Raw genomic sequence first — 21,831 nt, 5'->3', positions numbered from 1 at the left:
TTCAGTTTAGTTAATTATTTCACCAATCTGCAAGCTGTTTTGGATTTTATACTTTCAAGTACAAGGCCATGTCTACACAATGGCAAACATATAGGGCACATCTAAAATACTGTCAAACAGTAGGCTGTTTCGCCTACGTAATTCCAACTATCTAAACACAGATGCTTTCTCTTTACTACATAAAGATAAGTTTTAAATTATGAATTTGTTGCAGACCAAAGGTTTAGCTCCTCCCACTCCCCAATTCTTTTCCATAGGTTTTACTGTAGTGGGAAAACCTAGGGAAATTCAGCAACTTTCAGGGATTGAACTTGACTCAGAATATCCAAGTTTTCATAACACAATGAAGGAATCTGTAACGAATGGGGCATTTTAGCTGAGCTGGGTACAGAAAGGTGAAGTGGTCTGTCTGAGTTCACACTCCAGTTGGGTCTTCAGTGTGATGCCGTGGCCAACACGGAGTATGGGGTTTTCTGCTTCACTTCTTGATAACCAGCTGCAATCAGGTGCAAATCACATGCCACGTGTTCTGGAGGTAACACCAGTGAGGAAGGGAGTCCAAGAACTGGATGCCTTGTTTTGGTTTGGTTTTTACCATATTGTACTTTCCCCACTATATTTTTTCAGAGTTTAATATTTGTATAGTTTATTTGTTTTGGGGTTTTTTTTGTGTGTGTGGTGGTGGTAAAATATAGACGAAATTTACCATTTTAATCATTTTAAGTATACAGTTCAGTGGCATTAAGTAAATTCACGTTGTTATGTAACTATCACCACTATCCATCTCCAGATCTTTTTCATCTTCCCAAATGGAAACTCTGTACCCATTAAATAATAAATCCCCATTCCCTCCTCTCCCCCAGCCCCAATAACCACTGATCTACTTTCTGTCTCTATGAATTTGCTTACTCTAGGAAACCTTTATAAGTGGAATCAGACAACATTTGTCCTTCTGTCCCAACTCTATTTTGACACAGCCAGAGAATCTAAAAATTAGAAATAGCTAGACCTAGGTGCAATAAAACTAAAACGACATATCTACTAATACTGACCATGTTCAGTGTGAGTTAGATGATTTCTCTGATATTTCTCTTTACTACAGAAAGATAAGTTTTAAATTATTTGTTGCAGACCAAAGGTTTATCCCCTCTCACTCTCCAAAATTTCTTTCAGTAAGCTTTCCTGTTGGGGAAACTCTTGCCCCCACTTTGGGGAAACGAGGATTAATAGGATTATAATGATGCTTTACCTATCAAAAATCTTCAGAAGCAAAAAAAATAAAATAAAAGGCTGATGAGTTACTACCATTATCTTATAAGCTCTTTCACAGAGGCTTTGTTTTGTTTAGGGACATCAACAATTAGAAAAGAAATAGACACACAAGCTTTGTTTTCTCAGCAGGAGCTGCTGTTTGGTACAATGGATTTTTTTTTCTTCCTTTTAAAAAATTAAGATATCCATTATCTACAAAGCAACCTTAGAGGGACAGATTGAGGATTTAATTTTAGAATTTCATGTCTGACTCTCATAGCCAGATGGTCTTACACAGTGGAAGTTCCCTACCATCATTTATAATTGATTCTTATCACAACTATCATTAATGTTAATATTAAGAACAATGTTGAAATCATTTAAACACCCATGTTGAATAGTCTTGTCGATTGGCTCCCCACTTCCCAGGGCCCATTTTAACTGATCAGGCTTATACTCACTTAGACTCTAGAAACTGTTTTCTCTCTCTCTTTTTTTTTTTCTTTTGTGAGGAAGATCAGCCCTGAGCTAACATCCATGCTAATCCTCCTCTTTTTGCTGAGGAAGACTAGCCCTGAGCTAACATCTATTGCCAATCCTCCTCCTTTTTTTCCCTTTTTCTCCCCAAAGCCCCAGTAGATAGTTGTATGTCATAGTTGCACATCCTTCTAGTTGCTGTATGTGGGACATGGCCTCAACATGGCCGGACAAGCGGTGCGTCGGTGCGCGCCCGGGATCCCAACCCGGGCCGCCAGTAGCTGAGCGCGCGCACTTAACCGCTAAGCCACGGGGCCGGCCTTGCTTTCTCTCTTAACTTTAAAGAAAGTACACAGATTCTTGCTTTCCATAGCAATTTGTTTATAGCGGCTCTTCCCCAAACCTAAAGAGTAATACCTTTGTTTCTTGTTTAATTATTATTTTTTGACCAGATATTTTTTGTTGTTGTTGTTCTTGGGTTTGTTTGTTTTTTAACTAGAGCATGTTCATGATTCTTTTATTTAAATTTTATGTTGTTAACCACAAGATGATTCCATTGGATAAGTTTTATAGGGTTTTTTTCAGGGGTGGAACAGGGAAAGGTTTTTTAAAAATTGAAATACAGCATCCATATGATTAGAGTTTTAAAGTTGGTAATATGCTTAAGGCAGATTTTTTATGGTTAGCAAAGCTGAGAGGTTCTGACACCCAAAGGATGCACGAAGAGATAACTTACATAAATGTATATGGTGCCCTGGAGGGGCCTCGATTGTATTACCGGGCTTCTCATGAATAGCCTTGGTTCCGATAGAAGAACAGTGAAGCAAAGCTAAGTGGTTCTCTACCGGATGGGCTATGCATGAGACATATTACACTGCAAATAGAAGTACCTTTCAATGCCAGCTAGTTTACTATGAGGTGCTGAAATATGAAATAGAACAAAATACATATCTAATGACGTGTTTATCTTATTAAAAATGTTTCCTTAAAATAACCATGGTATAACTTTAAAATTGACAGCCTGACAAATAACATGGAAAAATCTGAAAATGCTAAGGTCTAAAGCTTGGCAAAGAAGAATATATATAAACTGGAGAATGTAGAAAATTGGGTAATATGATATGATTGATTGATTGGACTATTTCTTAAAGAATTGAATCAGCTCTGAAGTTCATTTCTTCCAATTTTCAAAACTATATTTTCTTTTTTTTAATTTTGTTTTTAAAGCACTTGCTTGCACTGATTCTGTAATTCCTGAAAGGCAAAAAGCAAATCATTACGAAGAAAGAGATTCATGGCAGAATTCTAGTTGAGTCTCATTTCTTATACAAGCAATTATACAAAATGCTTAATTAATTGTTTTATTTTATTTATTTATTATTTTTTTTGTGAGGAAGATCGGCCCTCAGCTAACATCTGCCAATCCTCCCCTTTTTGCTGAGGAAGACTGGCCCTGGGCTAACATCCATGCCCATCTTCCTCCACTTTATATGGGACGCCACCACAGCATGGCTTGCCAAGCAGTGCGTCGGTGCGCACCCAGGATCCGAACCAGCAAATCCTGGGCTGCCGCAGTGCAGCGCGCACACTTAACCGCTTGTGCCACCGGGCCGGCCCCTTAATTAATTGTTTTATATATGTAAGGCAGTCTTGTCAAAATCAAGGATCCTCAAAGGAACAAAAAGAGTGCTCCCTAGTAAACAGCATCATAGATATATGATTTTTCATAGCTAGACTTTACCTGGAGAAAATCTCATTTCTCCTATTATTTTACATGAAAAGGTGATGGGCTGGCCCCGTGGCTTAGCAGTTAAGTGCGTGTGCTCCGCTGCTGGCGGCTGGGGTTCAGGTCCCGGGCGTGCACCAATGCATCGCTTGTCTGGCCATGCCCAGGCGGCGTCCCACATACAGCAACTAGAAGGATGTGCAACTATGACATACACCTATCTACTGGGGCTTTGGGGCAAAAAAGGAGGAGGACTGGCAATAGATGTTAGCTCAGGGCCGGTCTTCCTTGGCAAAAAGAGCAGGAATGGCATGGATGTTAGCTCAGAGCTGATCTTCCTCACAAAAAAAAAAAAAAGAAAAAGAAAAGGTGAGGTGTTTGTGTAATTTCTAGATGAAATAACAAAATGGGATTTAGAGTCAGTATCTTTAAAAAAGACCAGCCACAGAGATTTCAATAAATTAGGTATCTCCCATTGCATACATTTCCTTCTTCTATGCAATTAAACAGTAACACTTCACTAGGGACCATGTTGTTTATTCAACAACTCCCCTAAATCATAATTGCTATCATTTATTGAGAACTCACTGTATGCTAGGCACAATTCTAAATACTTTCCCATATTGTCCCATTTAACCTCAAAATAATGCTTCAATATAGGAATTTTCATTCATGTTTTATGCCTAAGAAACTAAGGATCAGGTCACACCAAAAATTAAAGCACAGAGTTACAATTGTAACTCAGTTAGAGTCATAAAACCTACTTGCAATTATTTACTTGAATTATAGAATGTGAATGTCCAGCAAAGCATCTTAATTGCCAGAAACTAATATAGGTGCTTCACAACTTTCTTCACACATCTACTTCCTTGCCAATGAATATATTCCTCTACTGAATAAGACTATCTAAAACAGATGTCAGGGTATCCGACCACAGTTATGTTTTATTTCTGCATTCACCTTCTGTGTTGCTCCATAATGTGAGATTATAACCTGTATTCACATTGCACAACTAGAGAGGAAAACTTAACCCAAGACCAAGCTGATTGAAGGGCTCAGTATAAGGACTTGGTATCAGTTTCTATTCAGAATTATGAGTAAGCTGAAATTGATGCCCGTCAGCTGATCTGCCACCGTTAAAAGATCTACCTTTTCAGAAAGTAAGTTATTACAGATTCTTAATATTGACAGTGTTATAGAAAACTAATATGTTTTCCAGAGGCTAATTATAAACAGATGGTGGTTGGGGCCAAACCTCCAGGAATCACAAACCCATTCTGTTTGAGCTCGTTAATGCTTCCATTCAACTCCAGGAAAATGTGCACATTCCACAGTATTACAGGGAGTTTCAGGTTGGCTGATAAAAAACAGGTGATTTCTCCCAAAAAGCTGGATCAAAGATAAAATAAAACAACATGATTAGCTTTCCTGTGTTGCAGGGCCTCTTGTGGTAGTTATAGGTGGATCCTGCTGGAGCAATGATGGAAATACTGTCACTTAGTGACCTAGAGGGAGAAAAGTGCGGTAGCCTTGCCGTGGCTACTGATATCCACACACGTCTAGGTTGAACCCAAACACTGTGGCTTCTCTCTTCTTCCTAATGGAAAGTGCAATGGAATTTTTAACTTTGATCTGAGTGTCTGGCTGCTTCAGTGGAGGGCTCTTCAATTTCACATTTCATCTCAGCAACTAATGTCCACATCTCGTCAAATCACCACCAAGAATGTACTGCAGGGCTACTCCTGGACAAAGCTGTGATGTTCTGTGCGTACTTGCAATTTGAGGGTTCAGTGACACGATGCAACCATATGAGCTGTCCCCACGTTAACATTAGAAGAGGCTGCTGCTCCCCTTAAAGAACATCGTGTTTTCTCTTCCTCAATGGTCCTACTGCTAAAACTTTTTCAACCAGGCTCCTGCTTTCAATTCAAAATATCTTATCATTGTTTACATGCCTTTAAAAACTGGTGGGGGGCCAGCCCTATGGCCTAGTGGTTAAGTTCGGCCGGCTCCACTTCCAAGGTCCAGGTTCGGTTCCCAGGCGTGGACTTAACAGCACTTGTCGGTGGCCACGCTGTGGCAGCAACCCACATACAAAAAAAAAATAGAAGAAGATTGGCACAGATGTTAGCTCAGGGTGAATCTTCCTCAGCAAAAAAAAAAAAAAAAAAAACCTACTGGTGGAACTCACTTTGTTAGAGAGACTCTGGAAGATGGAAACAGAGTTCTGTGTTTTCTTTCTGATTGTTTTCTTACCGAGAATTTTATTGCCATTGTCTTCCCTTGCTAGCTAATGATTTAGGCTGCTGGTCTCACTTCAACTATTTATTGAAAAAGGAGGTTAGAAGGATTTTTAATATACTTTTTTTCCCAACTTCTTCATGATTGGCAAAAAAGCACTGTGGAAATCACAAGATGCAGAAGTTCATTTGCACAGGTATTAATTAGATAAAAAGTGCTTTCGAGTAATTTTATGATTGCAGAGGCTGATTGGAGTAAAGTCAGTAAGTCTGTCTCTTGTACTTGGCAAGATATAGGCCCTGCTTTCCACACGCCATTTCATTAAAGAGCTATTTTAAAATTTAAATAAGTTGTAATCATCCTTGATTTGAAGGTCACGAGGTTTATTCCTCTCTTTGTATTGCATGGTACAAAATAAATTTCATTCTGAATCCGCCTAGTCTCAACTTTGAGTCCCCTTCAAACTACATGAAAATTAAGGTCCTCACCACAATAAAGTAACACCTTACTCTGCAATTTATTTACAACTGGGACTACCACAAATTTACTGATCAACTGAATAGGCTGGATCACTTTAAAATGTCCATGACCTGGGGCCAGCCCCAGTAGCCTAGTGGTTAAGTTCAGTGCACTCCACTTCAGCAGCCTGGGTTTCACGCTCAGGCGCAGACCTACACCACTCACTAGTGGCCATGCTGTGACAGTGACCCACATACAAAACAGAGGAAGATGGGCACAGATGTTAGCTCAGGGCGAATCATCCTCAAGCAAAAAGAGGAGGATTGGCAACAGATGTTAGCTCAGGGCGAATCTTCTTCAGCAAAAAAAAAAAAAAAAAAAAGTCAATGACCTAATGCTTAAAAAGAGCACCTTTTTGTAAGCAATGTCATTCTGAAGTATTAAAACATCTTAAAAATGAACATTTCAGAGGTTAATTTGTTTAAGTGAGTATCCTTCCCTTCAAAGTAGTTATCTCGGAAAGCAAAGCTCTTGTCCCAGTAATGACTCTAATGCTTCAAATACTTTGAGAATTGTGTTTAGTTTGTTTAGAAACTAAGAAGAAGAAAATTGGCCTCACTGTTCTTTGTCATATTTTCTTTTTTGACTCTAAATAGCATAAACTATCTTAATCATTTATTTATTCCCCAGAGCTGGTACTAATTTTTTTTCGGGGGGTGGGGTGGGCAGGAGAGGCAAAGGGGATTGTTTCCAAAAGTTAAACATCAAAAGACAAAGATTTGTTGCCATCAGAGATACTTAAAAGAATGTGCTAACGGGCTTTTAGGACAATTTCAGAAAGAGAATTCCGAAAGTATGGTTTAAGCCACCTTAGCACAATTTAGAATGCTGTGCAGTTTCTCAAGGTGGGTGCCTTCAGGGGGACACCACTCACCTTTCTTTTGTCCTGCCTTTTGTGGCCTAGTCTTGGCCCTGTCAACGGCTGGCTTGTGACCTTGGGCAAGTTGCTTTAGTTTCCTCATCTGTAAAATGATGCAAAGGACAAGATGCCCACAAAGGATCTTTCCAGCTCTAACATTCCAGCACAATGATACAAAGTTCTGCAGACTTTGAATAAAAGTCGCTTTAAGCCACACCTTTAATGTATTAAGTCATATCAGTGATTGAGGATGTTTCTTCCATGGTCTCTTTTCTTCTCAGGTTCTCCTATGCTAACCTTTAGCGCCCTTTGGGGGCAAGAACAAAGTTTTTATTCAACTGACTTTGCAGTTTTGTGGACATTTTAAAAGTTTTATTGCAGATCAGAGGATGTATCTACCCTGTGTGGGGCGGGGGGAGAAAGAGAATGTGCAAAGAACAATATGATTTTGTTTTGAGTTGTTTTGTAAGCCATTCTTTTTTTCTCCTTATAGGGCACTGATATTCTCAAAGCACAGTCCCATGTCACATGAACTTGTTAAAAAAAACTACCAACACCCCTTATTGTCAGTATGACATTAATCTTCCATGTCATTATAGCACTGATCTGACGGACTCTATTTTTTAAATGCCTGGCCCTTTCCTTTTCTGCTAGTACTGCAGCAACTGCTTACCTTAAAGGTAAAACGATGGTTAAAAAATACTTCCTGTGAAACGTTGCCAATTGCAGGTATTCACAGGATATGTCTGGTTCTATTTAGGATTTTTTTTCTTGCTTTCTTTCTTTTTTTAGTATCCTTGGCCTTACAGCTTGGTCTTTTTCATAAGAAATGTCAGCAAAGTCTTTGAATTAATTAACTGTAAAGTGCTCAAAAAACATACCATTTCAAAAAGTATCCTGCAAGGATATAACACTAATGGGAGGCGACCCTTGAGTTACAACCAAATATCCCACTCCAACTAAAAAGAATCAAGATAAGGACCAGCTCAGGCACAATCTCTTTGAACAAAGACCTAGAGAGGAAGGAGAAGTGATGAGGAGTGGGGGAGGTCAGAACTAGAGAGCAATCTGGGGAAAATTGTTTACGTTAGAGTCTCTATAGCTCTGTGGGGCACTTCCGTCAAATAATGGAATTATACAAACCCCCTATAAAAGATACCAGGTGGAGAGAAGCAAAGAGAAGAGAGCAGGGGAGGTATGTTCAGAAGGTTGATCAAATAAACCTAAATGGCAGGTCCTTGGCTACAACTCATGTAGGTTTTGTTTTCTTTTAATTTTATTACAAAAAAAAAAAATGCGGTGTAACTCCTTCAATCTTTTTGCAATTCTGCATGGTTGAACATTTGAAATGAGTTTGTGTATCACCCCCAGGCGCTCATTCAGACTTGATTGGGGCAAAGCAGACTGCATGTGCTTATTTTTATCCACGTCATTTGGGACGTTATGTCGCCAAAGGAACCAAAAATGTGCTACTCTATTGCCAAATTATTACCTATCCTTCGATCAGACAGGGCGGTGATCTTCATCAACAAGTTGCGCGACCTTAGTGTAACAGCGATGTCAGGTCAACTTGAGAAAGTGAGGGGAGAGCCCTAAACACAAATAAAAAGAAACAACCAACAATTCTTATAATTATCATCATCTGCTGCTTTTCCCTCTTTTGGCAAAGAAACAGTCCATCCATTTGCAGAAATCGCCCGCGGAAACGTTACATCAAAACTAATCACAACGATTAAAATCAGCTTTTCTGTGCAAGAGGAGGGTAAAAAGCAAGTTGGAGGCTGGAATAAGACTGTTTTTCCACCAAAAAAAATCTGGAAAAAAAATTTCCTATATGTATATTTATCTATACGTATATGTAGAGCTTTATTTTCGAAGGAGATCAATTGTCTGCCCTGTGATCAGTTTATTTGATTTAAGTTTTATTTTGGAGATTGATTTAGACTGGAGGTAGAGGCATGAGCTAATTGTATCCTGATCCTTGCCTTGAGGGGTTTCAAAGCCCTGGAGCAACTCTTCTCTGTATTTTGTTCTGTCTACCTTAGCCAAGCTATTGCATTTCTCTCTGGTGTGGCGAGCCGAGCAGATCGCTGGGAGAGAAATCGGAAAAGGGGGGAGAGGAAAAGGAAAAGGGGACTTGGAGAGAGACTTTGTGCTTCAATGTTTCAGGTAAGATCTGACGGTTTGGGTTTGTTATTATTTGCTAAGGAGGGTATGGCTGGGACTTTGGGCGCAACTCGCTTTTACGCATGTGCCAGGCATGGGGCGAGAGCGCGGCACACTCGCACACACACAGCCCGCCGCGGCGGCTCGGGATCCGCTCGGACCGGCGGCGGGGCAGCGGCCACCGCCTCCTGCGGGGCTGCTTCTGCCGATTCTCGGCTTTCTTCCTCGAGTGGGAGCGGGCGCGAGCGGGGCGGAGCGGGCAGGAGGAGCGGGCGCGGCCGGCGGGGGCCGGGGCGGCCAGGGGCCGGGAGCCCGCGCGCCGGGGCCGGCTTCCGGATCTCGGGGCCCGGTTCCGGATCTCGGAGCGGAGCCGCCGCGGCTCTCGGAGCCTGTGCCAGCGCCGCCCGCCCGCCGCTCGCGCGCCAGCCTCCCCGCCGGCCGCTTTGCAGCGGCTCTCCCCCCGCCCTCCCCTCACCCCCTCTCCCCGCCCGAACCGCGCGCGTCCCTTTCTTCCCGGGCGCAGAGCTCCGCGCCTGCAAACCAGCCCCGCTGAGAGCCTCCCAGCGCCGCGGGCCCCGACCCGCCGCCGCCGGCTGGAGCGCCCCGGGTCGAACCACCGCTCTGCGGGGCGCGCGGGGTCGGCGGCGCCCGGGGCTCTGCTCCCGCCCGGGGTGGGGTGCCCTCCGCCCCCTCCTCGCAGGCAGCCTCGGTGGCGCCCCCGGACGCCCCGTGAAAGACGCCATTGTGGCTGCCGAGCGGATGGGGCCCCGGAGCGGTTTTTGCTTCCCCTTTTGCCCGGGCTGGACCGCGCCGCTCGGCTTTGTGAGCGGCGGCCAGTGCCCAGCGCTGTCCGCCGTCCGTCTCCGGCCGGGCTGATCCGGATTCGCCGCCTCCGCCCACCCGGGCGCCTTTAAAGCCCCCTCCCACCACCCCTCCCTTTTCCAGCTCCCCCCCCGCCCCCCCACCACCCTTTTGAGTGCAAACGTTTCATTTATTTTTAAAAAGCTCTATTCCTCTTCCTCCCCCCCTCCTCCCCTGATAAAGGGCACAGCACATGCTCCGGATTAGAAGTCTCCTTGGGAGGCGGGGACGGGGGAGGGGGCGCAGGGTGGGGGAAGGATGTGAGCGCTGCAGGTAATGGCTGTGGCTTTGCTGCGTTCGCCTCTTCCCCGCGTTGCCTGCAGCGCCGGGTCCGGAGCCTGCATCCCTCCCTCCCCCTCTGGCGGCCAAGGTTCCCTTAAAGGGACAGAGTTTCCTGGCCGCCTCCGGTCTCCGCCGTCTAATCCAGCGCTTGGGGCACAGAGGTGGGCGGGAGGGATGCAGTTTGGCTCCTTTCTGACCTCTTTCTTCCCCCCACCCCGCATCCCCGCCGCCCCTCTTTATTGAAATGTGAAGTGTGCTTCCTCTCCCGCCCCCAAGAGGGACCTGGCTGGAAATAAAGAGTCGGCGCCTCCTGGAAAAAGAACGGGCTGGGGGGCGCGTTATGGTGAATTCGCGTTAAAAGTGAAGTCGAGCCCCAAAACATCCAGGAAGAGGAAACCAGACCTGTGGTACAGGAATCCCTTACCTGGACGCGTGCTCCGCACAGCCGCCCGGAGTACCGCAACTTCCTAGCTAGCGCGGGTCGACAGTGTCTGCCTTTACACTTAGCACTGTCGTGGAAATGATTTTCTGGTATCATAACGTCTTCACCGTGACTGTGCTTCGGGGGCCGGCTGGGCGGGAGCCAACTAAGTTTGCAAAGTTGCAAATGGGGCTGTCCGCTTTGTGCGTGGGGAACGGCACGCAGGAACTGTCCAATATCCCCGTGGCACTGGCGTGCTCGCTCGGAGGCGCACCGCAGTAGGCAGAAGTAATTTGGCACAAATGCAGCATTACCTTTAAGATCATAGAACCGGCTGCTTTCAAGCAAATCCTTGACTCGTGTGTGTGTGTGTGTGTGTGTGTGTGTGTGTGTGTGTGTATGTGTATCCTTTCTGGAATGGTGGAACTGGGAGATACATAACAGTTTAACATACTCATTCTTTAAGAAACGTTTGCCTTCTGTTTTCAATCAACTAAGCTGGCAGCTAGAGATACAAGTTTATTTGAGAATACCCTCTGGGTACCAAACATGCTTGGATTGTTTTAGCAAATTAAAAATGAGCAAAATGCTTTTACCTTCTCAGCAGTAGACTCCTTAAGAGACCTCCAGTTTTTTAGAGAAACGTTTTCTGTGTGTATCTCAAATGTGTTTTTAATGTGGAAAAGGAGGGGAAAAAAGGATTTTTAAAGGCTGAGGCTGATGCCATAGAATGATTCATTAAATCTGATTTTACATCCAGGAATTTACCTGCATATACGGGAATCTGTGGAAACTAACAGCTAACGTACTCGGTGAATTTAAAATGGTAGTGGATCCATTTGTCTCCTGGATAATGGGCAATGTGCCCATCTATTCCCCGTGTTTATATTTGTGTGGCATTTGGCTTACCAAGAGGGGCTGGTGTTCAGGAGACTGCACACTGTCTGCCACGATTGGGCAGAGGAGCCCTGCTGCTGCTTGAATGGAAAGAATTGTTAGCAATTGTTATAATGACAGTAGGTTGCATGTTTACTAATTAGGTTGCAAAGGTGACCATTGAATTTTAAAACTTTGCATCACAGAGAAAACTTCATTGGTTTAGGCAATATGTTTATACAAAGAAAGTAACTAATTAGGCAAAAATATCGTACATTTGCTGGGAAGAAATTTTGAAATGAATTGAGCGTGAATGATAGTTGGCAAAAAATCTCCCACTACAGTATTCAAAATGACTGCGGTGATTTTGCTGTATTAATTATGCCCGAAGCACAATATAAAGTTCTCTAACACACACTAGAGGTCTCTCTTCTAGCTGTAAGATTTTCGTGTTTGTAATTCTTTGCCAGGGCTTATAGTAGGGGTGCGCAATGGTAGCTTCGTTCATGCTTATTTAAGTAAGCGATTTACTGACCATTCATGTTACTCTGGTGTGAAGTACTTATTTTGGAGACTATTCAGTAATTACTGTAAAAATTATACTACCTAAGCACTAGGAAAGTAACTGCAATAAGATTTATAGTAGATGATGATGAAAACATATTATGTAATTTGTTACATAGCGTTATGGACCTTTTGGCATACAATTATTTGTCCAAAACAATTTGTTTTTAAATGTAAAAGTAATTCGTGAAAGATGTGTTATATCAGAGAACTTTCTGAGAATTAAATTTCCATTTAGCTCTAAGTTTAGCGATAAGTTGCTTGCACAAATGCTTTCTTGTTTTGATGTTTCTGAGTCAGAATGATTGCTTTCCAATCCTAAAATGAGCTGAGATGTGATGTTTTCTGCTAAGATCTGTTCCCATTTACATTGCTTTTGAGTCAAAGGATGTTTGTGAATCATCAGTTCACCAAGGCTTTTATTTAGTTGGATCTTAAACTTCATTTCTGAACCTTCTTTGGGACTGCAATTTATAATTTCCCAAGCAAATGGAGCTTCTATTTTCTCTATCTTTAGTATGAACCATCTTGGGAATAAAAATGAAATTTTTGGACGCAAGCATGTATGTTTATTTTAATAGCTTATTCATGTAGAAGTGAGAAACAATTCCATTTTCCTAGGCACTGTAATAGTGCTCTGGCTTTTCATTCATAAAAACGTACTAGGTGAAAATCGTATTATGCTTGTTGATGAGTTTGGTTTGAGATAATCATGCAGAAAGCGAAACAGAGATTATTCTTTAAGAATAACAAGCCAGGGGCCGGCCGGTGGCTTAGCGGTTAAGTGCACGCGCTCCGCTACTGGCAGCCCGGGTTCAGATCCTGGACGTGCACCAACGCACCGCTTGGCCAGCCATGCTGAGGGCGCGTCCCACATACAGCAACTAGAAGGATGTGCAACTATGACGTACACTATCTACTGGGGCTTTGGGGAGAAAAAGGGGAAAAAAAAAAAGAAGGAGGATTGGCAATAGATGTTAGCTCAGGGCCTGTCTTCCTCAGCAAAAAGAGGAGGATTGGCATGGATATTAGCTCAGGGCTGATCTTCCTCACACACACAAAAAAAAGAATAACAAACCAGTATTAATTAAGTTCGTTCATTCATTCAACAAATATATATTTGTACCTGCTGTAGGCAAGACACTGTGTTAGATGCCAGAGACATTATAGTGAGAAAAAGCATTGAGAGTCCCCAATCTCCCAGAGCTTATGATTCAGATAGGGAGACAGACGGTAATCAAACAGTTGAACGATGGACAGACAGAGATTAGTGCTTCGAAGAAAAAGGAACATGGGACTCTGTTAACATTAACCAAAGAGGGGCAAAATGGCCAAGACGGGGGGCAGAGTTCCAGAGGGAGTGTTAAGAACTGAGATCTAAGTGACAGGCAGAGGCAAGAGAAGAGAGAGAACAAGAAGTAAGTTCCAGGCTGCAGGAAGAGGGAAAGCCATAGCAAAGAGAGCAATTAAAAGGTTAACTAGCTGGGGGCAGTGATGGGAGAGCAGGCTTTGGGGACTGGCCTCTGGTCTTACCCCTAAGAGCAGTGTGAAGGGGTGGGCCAGGAGGATTGGGAGCGGGGCAGAAGTGCCATAATCAGATTTGTGTTTGGAAAGGATAATTCTGGTGTCACTGTGGGCTGTGAATAGAGGGACCCAGAGTGGATGAAGCATAGCACTTGGAAGGCTATTACAGTCATCCACGCAAGAGAAGTTAGTGCTGGGGTTAGGGTAGTGGTAGGGGAAACAGAGATGGAAAGATCCAAGATCTATTTAGAAGGTAAAATTGACAGAACATAGTAAAGGATTGGTTATGGGCGAACAAGGAGAGAGAGATGTCAAGTGGACGCCTGGGTTTCTGACATGTTAACTGAATGGCCCCTGAGATTCTGAAGACTGGGTAGATTTTGTACCTTTCATTTCATTTCTACTAGCCAGAATGAGTAGCAATGATAAGCCTCATTGACATCCTGTGTAACTGAATTTACAAGAGAAACCATTCTTTTTTTTTTTTTAATTGAGGTAACATTGGTTTGTAACATTATATAAATTTCAGGTGTACATCATTATATTTTGACTTCTGTATAGACTACATCATGTTCTCCACCAAAACTCTAGTTGCTATCCATCACCGTACGCAAGTGCCCCTTTACCCCTTATGCCCTCCCCTCACCCCCTTCCCGTCTGGTAACCACCCATCTGTTCTCCATATATGTTTGTTTATCTTCCTCATATGAGTGAAATCATATGGTATTTGTCTTTCTCCATCTGACTTATTTCAATTAGCATAATATCCTCAAGGTCCATCTATGTCGTCACAAATGGCAAGACTTCATCTTTTTTTTATGGCTGAGTAGTATTCCATTGTATACATATACCACATCTTCTTTATCCATTCATCCATTCATGGGCACTTAGGTTGTTTCCATGTCTTGGCTGTTGTGAACAATGCTGCAGTGAACATAGGGGTGCATATATCTTTTCAAATTAGTGTTTTTGTGTTCTTTGGATAAATACCCAGAAGTGGAATTGCTGGATCATATGGTAGTTCTATTTTTAATTTTCTGAGAAGTCTCCATACCATTTTCCACAGTGGCTGCACCAATTTACATTCCCACCAGCAGTGTACTCGGGTTCCGAGGTCATTCTGTAATCCCTCCGTTTGTTCCCCAGTCGTGTATGGAGCACCCATGGTGTGTCAGGCGCTGACCTCCCTGCTCTCATCCTGTCACCCATGACGCCTTTTCGTTTATGAACTGCTCTGTGATGTCTCATTGATCTAACTCCAGCTACGGTGGAATTCATCATTTGAACAGGCCTGTGTTTAACCTTCTGAAACAAAATCAAGCCTGTGCCTTATAGTGCAAATTAGTTGTGCTTAAAAATATTATAAACATGTATTAAATGACTATAAAAATTAACTGTTCAACCATGCTTTTTAAAAGCCAATTTACATACAAATAACTGGCACAGTCATTGCAAATCACTCATTGAAGAAACTTTTAAGGACCTTAACACGAGAAAGTTTGTCTGGTCTGATTGAGTCTGCTCAGCTTTGCTTCCTCCCAGTAGATTTTAGTGCATTTGTCTCTCACTTTTTCTTTCTCTAACTTTTTGTCTAATGTGTCTCTAACTTTTTGTACTGATCCTTGGTTAGTGTTATCTCAATGCAACATTTTCATACTTCTCCTAAGTGGACATTGTTTTTGGTATTTCTAATAATCTTGTCCATTCTTTCCATTTGTTCTTACTTCTCTAAATGTCGTTCCCCCTTGTCTGACTTCACAAACATGTATAACCATCAGGAAACAGTGTTTTGCCCAATAAATATGTTATTCACCACCAAAATAACATTGGCTGATGGACAGTTGATTAATTTTAAAATAACCTAAATTACGCATTCGTTTTTCTTTCAACATCAAAACTTATTAGGAAGGGAATTTCAGTAAAAGAAATCTGCCATGAATGTTTTATAATAGCTTTCCCCTTTCTGGTTGTAGTCCTTCCAGGAAATTCCAGGTTGGAGCTCATTCTAAGAAATTCGGGTTTCAGTTATTTCCAGGAAACAATTTGAATATCACTCTCTGCATAGGGGTTTGATACATAGATGCAATTCTGTAAGATACTTTTCTTGGTGGTTCTTGTGGGTGGCCCTGAGGGCAGGCTCTGGTTGGGGAAACATCTTCATTTTAGCCAAGCCACCTGGGGATCCATTTCTTCTGTAAATATGGGAATGATAATATCTCTCCAACCTGCTTTCTAGCATTGTTGAGAGGAAAAATCAGAATGTGTATGGCAAACTGATGTGCAAATAAGGAGTATCAAGCAACCCTAAAGGGCAATTTTTCTGAAGGACCCACGTGAATTCTTGCTCCTGCTGTAAGTAGCAGAGGCCAGCCTGGATTACCTCACTGAACCCCCAAAACAACACTGTGAGGCTACTCCATCTCACAGGTGAAAGAACTAAGGATTAGAAAGGCTTGCCTGAGGTCTAAGACTAGGCTAGTGGCAGAACAGGGATTCTAGTCCAGCAGGCTGAATACAAACCCCTACCTACCGTTAGCCACTCTACTGTCTCACCTACACTCCTAGTTCTTTCTGTCCAGTAGGTACTAGTTGAGCACTTTTTGGAGGCACTTGGCACAGAGTGCCTTTCTTCTCTGCCACCAGCTTCCATTCATCCTCTCCTCTCTTCTTCCTCTCCCCACCCCCCACCCCAGCCATCCATCCTTGGTATCTCCCCACCAGTTAGCACCCTACTCTTATACCAAGAGAGAAAGAGAAAGAGATTGTTGTGATCAGAACATCTGGATTGCTCTTGCTGAGCAAATCATTCACTCGCACATACTCTGTCGTGCTGACCGAAATATGGATTTGTTTCCTATCCAATGAGAACCGACAACAATTCGGGGCTTGCTGCTATTAAGAAGACACCAAGGCTTCTATTAAGAAGAAGAGTTATGAACTGAAGAGAATGTTAACCAGGTAGATTTCAGATGCTTGCTAGAGGAAGGGATATTCTTCCTGATGAATCTTTCCAAAGCATCTACTGCTATCATCACTTACTATTTGTAGCACTTCCATTTTGCAAGAAATTTCTAACTAATGGAACAGAAAATGTGTGTAAAACAAACAACCCAGACTTTCCATGTAGGGGAAATAAAAAAAGCTACATTTGTCCATGTTGTCAACACATCTGTCCTCCACCTAACCACCCCTACTCCCCCATATTCAAACACCACTCCATTTCTTTCTCATCCTATTATCTTGGGGAAATTACTTAATCTCTCTAAGCTTCAGTTTTCTGAACTATAAATGAGATAGTCACTATAAATGAGACAATAATATGAGATCATTGTAAATGAGATAATATTAGATTCTAGCGTTGTTCTGAGGATTAAATGAGATGTAACGGGATGTATATGCCTGGCACATAGTAAGCACTCAGAAAATAGCTATACAATATTATTAAGAACAGGGACTGTGTTTATTCATCTTTGCTTCCTCAGTTCATAATACAGTGCCTGGCTCACAGGATAAGTGCTCAATAAATAATTGTTGGGTGCCTGAACATAGACTTTCAGAGAACACCAGAATAAAGCCAGATGGTGATTTGACTTCCCAGTAAGCACTTTTTGCCATTGACAAGAGGGTCCAAGTTCTGCCAGATGCCCTTGCCTGATAGTTTTGGGCTTTTTCTAACCAATTACGTCAACCATTTGGGAACAGAACAAATGTGATCTAGGGAACTGTTGATGCTAAATAGGACGTTGCTTCAGAGATGTCATCAGTAGGCCTTTTGATGACTCACGGGAAGGTTCTCCTGTGCACAGTTGTCACGAGATTTCCAAAATCTGCAGACATTTAGAACTCATGCTATGAAATGATGAAACCACTAGATTCTGAACGCACAATTGGAATCAGTGAATTTGCTTATTACACAGCAAAGAAACATGGCTGATGCCCATTCCATCCAGCAGATGGCAGCGGTATATTCACAAGCAAATTCTTGGAACAGCCTCTGGTCTTTCTCTTAGTTTCTCACTATTGCCCCACCCTCGGTTGAAAAGGAAGTCTGAACCAACTTTAAAACCCCCCTTTGGCTCCTTCTCAGGAACAACTGAGGTTCAACAGCAGCAGCTGGAAGAATCCACACCTCCAAGTTGCCCATTTCACCCCAGTGTGTGGGGTGGGGAGGGGAGAGAAAGCAGCTACCGCAGTCTGTTAGAATCCACTCACTGCCAATTCCCAGAGATAGAGGTCTGTTTTCCTGTGCTTTTAAGCAAATCGACAGAAGAAAGTGCTCTCAACCTCCAGCATCTAGGATGCTACCCCACACTCTGGGTTGAGAGCACTTGATGCTAATTAGAAATCAAGAATACTAGTAAAGAAGATAACCCATTTTAGGCAGGCATATGCCCCTCAAGGAATGGAACAGTGTCATGTGCAGCTAAAGACCCACATGTAGCCCTCTCACATGGGGTAGTGAAATGAGCTTGGTCTTCCAGTTGCTTGGACCTGTGGACCCACCGTTAGCTGTGTGACCCTAAAGCTTGGCTTCATTATCTATACAAATGGAGGTACTGAAAGCCACCTCAGAGGGTTGTTGTAAGATTACATATGTAACCAGTATAGTACTTATATGGGTCGGGCTGTTTTCCAAGGACTTTACAGTAAATTATCTCACTGAATCCTCACCCATCACCCAAGTCTATTGGTATCCCCGTTTTTAAAACGAGGAAATCGAGGCACAGAAAGATTAAGCAACTAGCCCAGGGTCATCGATAGGTGAGTGGTAGAGCCGGGATTTGACGATGCTCGGGCTTCAGAGTCTGTGCTCTCAACCTCCAGGCACTGCTGCCTCTTATTAATAATGATTGTTACTAATAGGTAATAATTATTAAGCACTTTCCTTGTGCTAGGAACTTCACGTATGTTAACTCCTCTAATCCTCTCAGCTGCCCTATAAGATGGCTGCTATTACTTTCCCCATCTTATCAAATGAAGAAAAAATATTTATTCTGTGCCCCACTCTGTAAGAAACATGGGAAAACAAATTAATGGCAAGACTATAATATATTAAAGTGCTAACTGGTGAATCCCTCTGTAACTGCCAGAGTGGTGTAGAGATAAGAGAAATCAACAATGAGGCTGTATGGGGTTATGTTCCAATTGTATAAGATAACATATGTGAAAAAATAAATATCTTACCCTTTTAAATTTCCACCAGGGCCCTTAGATATTTATTGCCTCAGAACCCTTTCAGAAATGGTGAATGGCCCGCAAAGATCAGGGTTGACCCCCCTCCTGCTTAGCACTGCTTTCCTCTCCTGAGAGTCGTCACTCATCATTTTATGAGCAGGTAGGAACATTCAGGTGCTTTGCTAAATGGCTATCACCTTTCTCTCATACGTGAGAGCCAGCTCTTAGCTCTTTGGCTTGTGAGTTCCGGGAACTCACAATGGTGAAAGAAATTCACCTGTGATATGTACTAACTCAGCCTCTCCCTGATTAGAAATGCCATTCCAGTCTGGAACGGAAGACAGGTTTCCAGATTCTGGAGTCTAATGACTTTGGACCCTGGTTTCTGCAGGATGTCCAAGTGAGGTTTGGGAGAACAGACAGCTCTCTGAATGAGGACCTAAATTTCAGAATGAAGCCTTCCTCAGTGGCTGCACTGTGTTTCAAAGATCCAGAGTATCTGAGAAGTGGATCATTCTAAGGTTGCACAAGTCAAACTAGCTGTAAGGGAACTGCAGGTGGTTTTCTACAGGAAAAACAGATCTTAACCTAGACCTGCTTTCAGTGGAGCTCATCCCCACTTAGTAGAAATAGCCCAAGAGTTCCTGACCGGTGAATTCACGGGGACCCCACCAGTCATGCGTATTGCTAGGCGATGAACCAGGACTAAGTGAAAAATAGAATAGGAGGTTCTACAAACTTCCACCTTAAGAAATCAGAGACATTTCTTATCATTTTTTTCTTCCAATTAAGCCTTTGTGCTCATGCAAATCTTTGCACAGTGTTATTCTTTCATTTCTGATATGTCTTTATGTCTAAATGCATTAGAAACTAAGCATATTTCTGGCTAAAGCACGTTAAAAAGCTCAATCATTTAGCTCTGCATAATTGTTCAAGGGGTCTTCTTTGTTTCTTTTCCCTCTTAAAATTCTGAGTCAAAGTGCATTTTAAGATTTAGACTTATATTCAAATTTTACTTTTGAAAACGTGCACCCAGATTCCTTTTAGACTCATACTTTTTTTCCCATTGTACAGATGAATCATTCATATATCCACGTTATTTTTGACGGCTCTTCTGCAAACTATAAATGTATGGTAAATACCTTTCCAAACTATTCTGCTAAGGAGTAGGACAGATACATTTTTTAACACTTGAAAATTATACCTGCTGATGTTTTAACACCATAGCCATTTATTGTAGAAGTGAATAAAGTGCTTCTGAACTGATTGATTGATAAAGCTCTTTGCAAATAATTGCTTTTTAAATGACTTTTTAAATATGAGTTTATATAGCCATACGTACAATACTTAGGGTCAGTTTTTGGTTATTTAAGAGCTGATGATACAATTTCCATATGATTTATCTTCTCTTTTCCTTTCCATTGCTGTCTACCTTTTGGCCTCAGAATTATTTTTTGGTAATTCTGTCAAAGGATGAGAAGGGAAAAGAAAGGAAATAATTTTCAAATCCATTTCTCTTTCTTTCCCTCTCTCCCACCAATAACTTGACAAAATATGTTGGAAAGGAGCCAGCTCTTGATTCATGCTAATAGAAGGACATAACGGTATGAATAATCCAAAGGAATAGGCAATCCAATCATTTTTACTCATATTTTGATGTGATTTATTAATTAGGCTAGTATTACATTTTGCAATCTTAATTTGCACATTACTATTGGACAAACATTTTTCTTCTCCATTTCAGCTTCTGCAGTCACACTATGTGACTTCAGCATTAACCTGAATCACTTATTCCACCCCTTGACAAATAGTCTTTCCCAATTACGAACATGAATCAGTGTTCTCCAAAGTATTTTCTACCTCATTGGTTATGAACTTCAGCATGCATCAGAATCACCTGGAGGACTTGTTAAAACACAGCTTCCTGGCTCCGCCCCAGCTTTCTGATTAGATAGGCCTGGGGAGGGGCCTGAGAATTTGCATTTCTAACAGGTTCCCAATGGATGCTGCTGTTCCAGGGACCACGCTGTGAGAACCTCTGTTCTCAGGAACCTCTGTTCTCACTAGACCCTAGAGAGGCTCATGGAGGAAAATAAAAAGGATTCAGCAGTCAAATAAATTTAGGAAACACTATACCCTCTTTTGAAGTCTTTTTTAAATATCTTAAAGATTTGTAGAAGTCTTGCAGTAAGTGAATCAGTTTTCTAACTGGTATTTTCTAAACTTATTTGACCGCAGAGCCCTTTATTCTGTTAGTACCAATTAACTCTCAGAATACTGGACCACATTAGGAAAGGCTGCCCTGCTGCACGGTGCGTTGATGGGCCAAACTTCAGTGCCTCTCACCTTCCACATCCTGTTGGCAACCACCTGCCTGGACACAGGTGGGATGTTTTCATCTCTTAGCACCTCTCCAGCACCGCAATCTCCCACTCCAGTACTCTTCTTTTGACCAGAGTATCTTATTCTCTTACTTATTCCCACCAAACCTGCTTTTTGACCCTTCCTTGCTTCCTGTTTTCCCATCTCTCTGATCCTCCCTTCCTCCCTGCCTTTCTTACTTGTCATCTCTCCCTCCTTCTTCAGCCTGGGGTCAGTGGACCACCATTTCCACAGCACACTCACTACCACCCTTCCTTCTTCTTTCATCTTGCCGTCTCTGTCATTCCCACCTAGTCAATGCTCAGTCCTGGATAACCTTTCTTTTTCCTCACTTTTGATCCTAGGAGCCTGAGTGACACTGGTAGAACGTCACATAATTCTTCTCTTTGGTGCCATTACAAAATCATTCATCCATTCAGCCAGCAGAGACTTCTTTGGTTTTTACTGTGCGAGGCACTACCATGAGCTTTAGAAATAGTGCACCGAGCAAGACAAGAAGATCCAGAT

General features: G+C 42.4%; 1 protein-coding gene across 1 annotated transcript in view; it reads left to right on the top strand.

Moving 5' to 3' along the window:
- The first annotated feature begins 9,161 nt into the window (after positions 1-9,161).
- Positions 9,162-21,831, top strand: part of KCTD1 (potassium channel tetramerization domain containing 1) — a 188,174-nt gene continuing 175,504 nt past the window's right edge. The window contains exon 1 of the mRNA XM_058556923.1: positions 9,162-9,242. Within this exon, the coding sequence (XP_058412906.1) occupies positions 9,234-9,242 (9 nt within the window). The 5' untranslated portion in view covers positions 9,162-9,233. The remainder of the gene's footprint in view (positions 9,243-21,831) is intronic.

The sequence above is a fragment of the Diceros bicornis genome, chromosome 16 (genome assembly GCF_020826845.1).
Source record: "Diceros bicornis minor isolate mBicDic1 chromosome 16, mDicBic1.mat.cur, whole genome shotgun sequence".
Classification (NCBI taxonomy): domain Eukaryota; kingdom Metazoa; phylum Chordata; class Mammalia; order Perissodactyla; family Rhinocerotidae; genus Diceros; species Diceros bicornis.
Note: the sequence above shows the minus strand (reverse complement) of the source record. Positions and strands in the feature narration are given on the sequence as shown.